Source organism: Ricinus communis, chromosome 1, assembly GCF_019578655.1.
Source record: "Ricinus communis isolate WT05 ecotype wild-type chromosome 1, ASM1957865v1, whole genome shotgun sequence".
NCBI lineage: Eukaryota > Viridiplantae > Streptophyta > Magnoliopsida > Malpighiales > Euphorbiaceae > Ricinus > Ricinus communis.
In genome coordinates this window covers 7,147,675-7,155,705 of record NC_063256.1, presented here as the reverse complement: position 1 = coordinate 7,155,705, position 8,031 = coordinate 7,147,675, and the positions used below count along the sequence as shown (strand labels likewise).

The 8,031-nt window shown below is 26.7% G+C and overlaps 1 protein-coding gene across 1 annotated transcript; it reads left to right on the top strand.

The window, feature by feature from the left end:
• Positions 1–3,587: 3,587 nt before the first annotated feature.
• Positions 3,588–5,402, top strand: LOC8287202 (peroxidase 3-like). Its single transcript, XM_015720155.3, has 4 exons — positions 3,588–3,906; positions 4,184–4,375; positions 4,491–4,656; positions 4,924–5,402. Exons 1-4 carry the CDS (start codon positions 3,703–3,705, stop codon positions 5,328–5,330), a joined length of 969 nt encoding a protein of 322 aa, XP_015575641.1. The 5' UTR covers positions 3,588–3,702; the 3' UTR covers positions 5,331–5,402.
• Positions 5,403–8,031: the final 2,629 nt, after the last annotated feature.

The window sequence follows — 8,031 nt, the reverse complement described above, 5'->3', positions numbered from 1 at the left end:
CCTTTTTAAAAGAAAAATAAACAAAATTATTTAAATGTAACAATACATGATATTTGTTAAACTGTTTAATGAATAAAATTTCATTAAACAATAGTAGGTTTTCATCAAGCTATTATGTTATGGATAATTACTATTTATTTTTTAATTAGTTATTTATAAATAATAATATAAATTAAATTAAAAAAATTAAAAATTACACATAGACTTACAAAAAATTAAGTACACTGGTTAATATAATATATGTAATATAATTAAAATGCTATTTTTTATGATCAAAATATTGTTTAATAAAAATATTACTTATTTATTAATAAAATAATTATAAATTATAAATTATTTATAAATTTAAATTTTATGTATCAAAAATAAATAAATAAATAAATAAATATTTTTTTTATATACACTAGTTGTCTCTAATGACATTTTTTATTATACTAAAATCTCTTTATGTTTTACAAAACTAACTATTATCCTTGCATTTAAAGTTAATGCAGTTAAATAATTAAATTAATAAATAAATTATTATTTAGTTCTTAAACTGTTATCAAGTATAAAATTCATTTAAAATTCTTTTTTTTCATATTATAGTGAAATTATTAATTATAATAAATATAGTTAGTGTCATAATAAATTAATTTTAGTATTTAATAAAATAATAGATTTTTATTTTATATATTTTTTACATATTTTAATTCTAAAAATTTAAATATATTTAGAGAAAAATTATCAAAATAATATAATTTGAATTATTAAAATACAATACATATTTATAGTTAGAAAAAATATACTTTTATATACATATTATAAACTATATTAAAGTAAAAATTTACTCTAATTTAATAAAAATATTAATTATAGATAAAAATCAAAATATAAATTTATTTATTAATTTAATTATTTGACTGTATTGATTTTAGACAAAAGTTAATAACTAATTTTATAAAAATATAAAATAAATTGAATATAATAAAAATGATATAAAAAAATAATATCTGTATTAAAAATAAAAATTAGAAAATAAATAACTGTTATTTCTTTATAAAATATGTTATATCATTGTCAAACTTTATATATTTGTGGGAATTAGCTTTGCTTTTATGAGGGGAGCGAGACATTGGATTCTTCTTCAATTTACAGCAAAATGACAATATTTTGGTTACTAACTCATAAAGCTGCATTTCACTTTCTTACCAACTATCCGACGTCCTTCAACTTTCTACCAACAATTCATCAATGTATTTTTATTAAATTGCAAATAATTTATTATTTATTTTGAAATATGTATAAGATACGTATTATTTTAATAGTATTTTTATTGTAAAAGAAAAACAATAAAATATTATTAAACATAAAAGAATAATATAATATTTTAAACTATTATTTTTATAATTAAATTTTTAAAAAAGAATATAACTCTTAATAAATTAAAATAAATATAAAAATATAAATTAAGTTAAAATAAGAAATAATTATATACAATTTAACAATCGAAGATTTAAAATGCAACTGCGGAGGCATTTCGGACGTTGAGTTGAGCAGTAAAAAAGAAGAAAGGAATCCGAAAACAGTGGAAGAGGCAAAGAAATAAAAATTGTGGGAAATGGAGAAGGAGCGGAGCTGTTATTTTCTCATTAATTTTGGGGGGGAGAGCAGAGCATCGCGACCATGGGCAAAGAAAGATCTCCAAGATTACGGGACCCACCTGATCGAGTAGCCAGTAAGCGTTAGGTCTCTCTCTCTCTCTCTCTCTCCCTCCAAATAGTGACACTATTTTTGAAATTCGAATGCTACTGAGAATATGATCGTTATTGCCTATCTTACCCTTTTCTTGTTTTTGCTGGTCTTTTCTGTTCCTTCGTACCTTTTCTTTCTTTGCACTTTGCTTTCGTCTGATTAAAATACCTATTTTTATTTATTTACCTTTTCCATTTCAAACCCAAAACAAAATCTTGGTAGGGTTTTACTAATTATCATTAGTCAGACACACGTATCTTTTATTAATTATTTAAGAAAATGCATAATCGAGAAACAAGAAAAGAGAATTAGAGCCATAGTTTGGAATTTCTTTTGATTTTTTTAACGAGAAGGAAATGGCGTTGCTGATTGTTTGGGTAACGATTGGTTAGAGATGTCCCGTGGTTGTCTTGTCATAGAGTGGAAGAAATTCCCCCTTTTTGTTTCAAGTTTGACAGATAGAGACTGTCTTGGCGCTGCTTGGCCGAAGAGTATTAGAATGTGATATTCTCTTTTTCCTTTTTTTTTACCTGTTGTTTCTTGACTCTTGGGAAAAAGATATATTTCGATAATAATAATACTCCGATATTTATTTAGAACTTAAGTTTAAATATATATATATAATTATTGGATATGCAATAATTTCATTTATATAAAAAAATTTAAATATTATTAATTCCGTTTATAACGGGTTGGGATAAATATTCAGTAAATTTGAGAAACTTTTTTAAAAGATATTAAAATTAATAAAATAATTATTTTTGTAGTATAAATGTTTCTTTTTGAAATTTTAATTTTTAATTTTCTTTTAAAATTTATGCTGTAGTTTTTTTAGTCCTTTTTTTAATTATTTTTATTTTTTCAACATCTGAAAAATTTAAAATTGTAATTAAAAAATAGAAAACTGCATTTTTAATATTTTAAAAAGATAAAAATGAAAAGAATAACAAACCTTGAAATTGATAATAAAAAATAGAATTTCTGATATTTTCCAATAAATTATTCTGCTACAATTCATAAATAAAAATTAAATGAAAAGAGTAAGTGGGTTGGATTGCTTATGGGTCCTTTTATCATAATAGCATCATCATACTCATCCATGAAGGGCAAACCGAAGGAGGCTCCTGTATCGCTATGGTCTTACAATTAAACAAAATTGAAGCCAACTATTTTCCACACCAATCCATCCCTATAACAAAAACTGTATGATCTCTGTGGTTGGCAATCTCAGACGCCTTTTCTTTTTATATAAACATTAAAATGGGGAGAGAAGACAATTAGTGGTACCACGAATTGGATGTGACCATAAGAGCTCTATTTTGCTGCAGGACAGGTTCCAAATTTGTCACCCCCATCACTTCGAATCCGGGTAGAAAGACCCAACCAACTCATATTTCAACTGGAACAATTTAGAAAGAGAAGGGCTTAGAGTTGGCAACATTTAACTTCAAGAAATAGGTTTGATGGACATATCCTACAACTCGTTTAACTTACTATCATTTTTATTGTTTATCATGAAACGATAAGCATCAAGCATTATGAAATTAACAAGGATTAAGAATGACTTGCAGAATTAAAGGGATTAATGTATGCTCTGTCAGATTCTGTTGACACAAGTTTCACGGCACTCGTTAAGCAATAATTGTAAACTTATACTATCACTATAATTGAACCAAATCATTTGACTCCAAATTAGCCTAAACAATATAACTTAGTTATCATTAGAAGTGGGTTGTGGAGAACACATGGAATTTTATATACCAAGTCAGCCTCTGCCTCAAAATAATTATATGTAATACAGTATTCGTTGCTTATCTGGAATTTGGAAGGAAAGATGCCATACCGCGAGTATAAAAGGAACAAGCAATTGGTGTCAATTGCATTGTAGAACTAATTGAATCATAAATCTTTTTACGTAGTAGAAGAAGCTGAATTGAGAATTACTCGAGAAAAATTAAGGTCTTAAACATGAAGACTGTTTTTCTCTTTTGCTTGTTAGTTTTGAGTGTTATTGGCATTTGTCAAGCAGGTGGTTTGAGGAAGAAATTCTATAGAAGATCATGTCCTCAAGCAGAAGATACTATTCGGAAGATCACTGAGAAACACGTTTTAAGCAATCCCAATTTACCTGCTAAGTTGTTGAGAATGCATTTTCATGACTGTTTTGTCAGGGTAAGACGTGCAAGTTTCTTCGTGAATGTATATCCAAGCCAATCTTCTTTTATTTTCTCTTTTCATAGTATGATTAGTTTCACATTACCAATAAACTGAACAACAAGCGAAGTGCACTAATACATTGTTATTGACATAAAACTAACAGATCTTACCCGTAGTAGAACTAGAGGGTTTTGGCTCTTGTGTTTTCTTAATGTGTATGAAGAAGTGCTCTTTTGACCTGATCTAATTATTTGTATGCATATGTTGAACACAATTATGTATTAAATTTCAGGGGTGTGACGGTTCAATTTTAATAGAATCAACTACAAATAGCACTGCAGAGAAGGACTCAATTCCGAACCTTACTTTGACGGGGTTTGACGTTATTGAAGACATAAAATCGGAGCTAGAGAAAGCATGTCCAGGACTTGTATCTTGTGCTGACATCTTGGCCTTGGCTGCTAGGGATTCGGTTTCTTTCCAGGTATAATTCGCCATAAGCTCGAGTAATATATATATATATATATATTAGATCCTACGCAAATGCAAATTATTATTTCATGTGCCTCGTAAGAAAATGCGTTTCCCTTTTGCATCAGTTCAAGAAACCACTATGGGAAGTGCTTACTGGGAGAAGAGATGGCAATGTTTCACTAGCTTCCGAAGTCTTTGCTAATATTCCTTCGCCCTTTGCCGATTTCTCTACTCTTAAGCAAAACTTCAAAAGCAAGGGTCTCACAGTCCATGACCTAGTTGTACTATCGGGTAAATATACAATCACATTCAATTATCTATATATATATAGCATATGGTTGCAATTACTCATTACAGTTAACACTCCTGCGATAACTAATTAAGCAATAATATATACAAGCTACTTTAAACTTTATAAAAATATAATATTTAACTAGTCATTATAAACTATTTATGTATTAATCTTTTTTGGACTGATTATTTCCTCCTAAGTTGCTTCCAGAAAATTAGACATTAATCCAATAAGAAACCATACGAAATTTCTTTGAATGTTTGTAGGTGGACACACCATTGGAGTAGGACACTGCAATCTCTTCAGCAATAGGCTTTACAATTTCACAGGAAAAGGCGATCAAGACCCTTCCCTTAGCGCAACCTATGCGGAGTTCCTGAAGGCCAAATGTCGAAGTCTTGCCGACACGACAACCACAGTAGAGATGGATCCTGATAGCTCTTTCACATTTGATAACGATTACTTTGTTATTCTTAAGCAGCATAAGGGTCTTTTCCAATCTGATGCAGCCCTTCTAACGAACAAGATTGCCAGTAAAATTGCTGGAGAGTTGCTTAATTCTAAAGCTTTCTTTACAGAGTTTGCTCAGTCAATGAAGAGGATGGGAGCCATTGAAGTTCTTACTGGCTCTAAAGGAGAGATCAGGAAAAAGTGCAGTGTTGTTAATTCTTGAGTTAGTTAATTATCTATGTATTTTAGTGATTAATTTGTAATTTGTATCTTTGATTTGTGTACGAGTTATGAAATTAATTGTTGTGATAATAATTTAATCATTGTTTATATATATATATATATATATATATATATATATTCAATTCTAAGTGTTCTATTAAATATATGAATCTCAGCTATTAAACTCTATCCATTGCAGTAACAATAACTTGAGTTTAGATTCTTTTAAAAAATTGTGACAATTATTAACTATTTTATTATTATATCATTTTAAGAAAACTATTTAATTTTTATTTTATTCCTTGATTAATATCTAATTCTAACTAATAATTTACCTAGCATCACACATCCGTTATTATTATTTTTATTATAAGATGAAGTTAATAAATTTTTAATATTTAAATATTAATTAATAATATTTAAAAATAATAGTAAATTAACTATTTTTCTTAAAATTTTAAAATTTATTAGTGTAATAATATAAAAAAACTTTTTAATTAATTTTAGTATTATATGAATTAATACTATCAATATAATTGATATTACTATTTTTTATAATTAAAAATTTATTACATAATTAAAATAATTAATTATATTATTGAAATATAAGATATTATTTTTTAAAATTGAAGTTATTATCTAATTAGAAAATTAATTAATTAGTTAATATAATATAATATTAAAATATAATTAATATGCTATTTCAGTTTAATTAGAAATGTAACTTAGTAATTAATAAATTAATTGAAAAAACTATAAAACTACGCATCATTTTGAATCTCATGTGTCAAAAATAAGTATACATATTAAAACAAAAATTTTATGTGTCAAAAATTAAACACTATGCCAAAAAAAAATTTTCAAAAATTAATATATACACAAATTGATGAAAATTAAATGTAACATTTCTACCACATCATCCGTAGACTAAATTAATATGTGGGTTCATTTATTAATTATAGTATTTTCATTGGTTGGACTTTAATCATGAATTGTTATTGCCAATAAATATACCAACTAATAAAAATACTATAATTAATAAATGAAACTATATATCAATATTTAATTATTTTAGTTTATAAATGACGCAGTAGACGGAATCTGTCGAAAAATTTATCTATTTTTATTTACCAAAAAAGAGTACTGTATGTAACTAAACTAAAGGCCTGCCAGATATTGGGAGACGGACAAAACGAAGAAACTCACGGGAGCCAATCACGACGACGGCGAGGTGAATTGTAAATATTACGATCGCGGTGTGTGTCGCGTGCACTCGGTTGGCCCTTTGCCTTCATTGCTAAAGGAGAAGATAAGAAGAAGATGGAGATTTCTTTTTTGTTTTTCTTACTTTTAATTAAAGAAAAAGAAATAAGATTTAATTTGGCCCTGAAGTTATCGAAAAAATGGCCATATGAATCTTCTGATATTTTCTGGTCATTTTACCTCACTTGCAAAATTTCTCGTTTTAAGATCAAATAACCTCTATTATTGAAATTCTTGAGTATGTGAACCTTAATTCCTTTAAATGAAAAAAAAAAAAAAACTTTATCCATTAAAAAAAAAATCACTTTCAATTTACACATAAATTGAAAAAAAAAAAATTCTTATAATTGATACAATTAATTTTTACAAAGTTTTGCTTAAATATCTTTGTTAAATATATTAAGTATGAACTACTCACATTAATTTTATTGATCTTGCCTATTCATTTATTGTTGCTATATGATTTTTAACTATTTGGATCCAAATAAAACAAATTTAGTATTTTATCGAAATTCAAGAATTTATCCAATAAAATTTTATAATTTTGAAGCAAAATAGTTAAAGTCTAACTTTAGATGATATAGTATATATATTAACAAATGAATTTTAGAGCATTACTTATTTAATTGATATTTGAAAAATAAAAATACCTGTAATTTGAGATAATAAGCATTATAAATCAACTTGTCCCATTCAAGAAAGACAAAGTTAACTAATGTTATATCTTATTATAGCGGGAATTTTAAGAGATCGTGTCTTGGATGAACTCTAGTTATAGAGTCCAACCCGATCTTGAACTCTACTAACAAACAATAATTCAAATTCTAATATAGTTAGGACGACCTACAAATGTGAAATTTCTCTTCTAAAAGGACTAGAAAACCTTTAATATATATATAAGGAACGGGGACACCACGTTTACAGGTACATGTTATTTTACAATCTTAATACACATTAGCTACTCGCTTACAAGTTACTCATTTTATCGTCAGAGTAAATGGCTGGACAACCCCGTTCAGCGCTTTCCAACCAATCTTGGAGGTATTCTGGAGGTTGGATTAATCCTCGAAGATATTTGTTAATAGCTCGCATTTATTGACCGAGTTATTAAATATTTTTATATTTTAAAACAAGGACACAATTATAAGATTTATTTAAAAATTAAGCCTAATATCTATCAACATAATACTAAAAAAAAAAACTATTTGTTGGAATGTCTTATTAGAGTTTGATGAAAGCGATCTGGAATTAAAATGATTATAAGCTAATCTCCTTTGAAGCCAACTGTTTTCGGACCAATCCATCCTACAACAAACATTTTGACAAGCATAAAACCTTGGCTATCTCAGAAGTCAACTCAACCAAATTAGAAACAGAAGAGTTTGACTTGGCAACATTCATTTAAAATCAAAAAAACAATATGTTCAATCAACATATCA

Excerpts from the sequence above, each read along its gene's own strand:
- LOC8287202 (XM_015720155.3), top strand. The coding sequence starts at position 3,703 with ATGAAGACTGTTTTTCTCTTTTGCTTGTTAGTTTTGAGTGTTATTGGC. Across the intron at positions 3,907-4,183 it reads TTCATGACTGTTTTGTCAGG|GGGTGTGACGGTTCAATTTT; the intron begins GTAAGACGTGCA and ends ATTAAATTTCAG. Across the intron at positions 4,657-4,923 it reads TGACCTAGTTGTACTATCGG|GTGGACACACCATTGGAGTA; the intron begins GTAAATATACAA and ends GAATGTTTGTAG.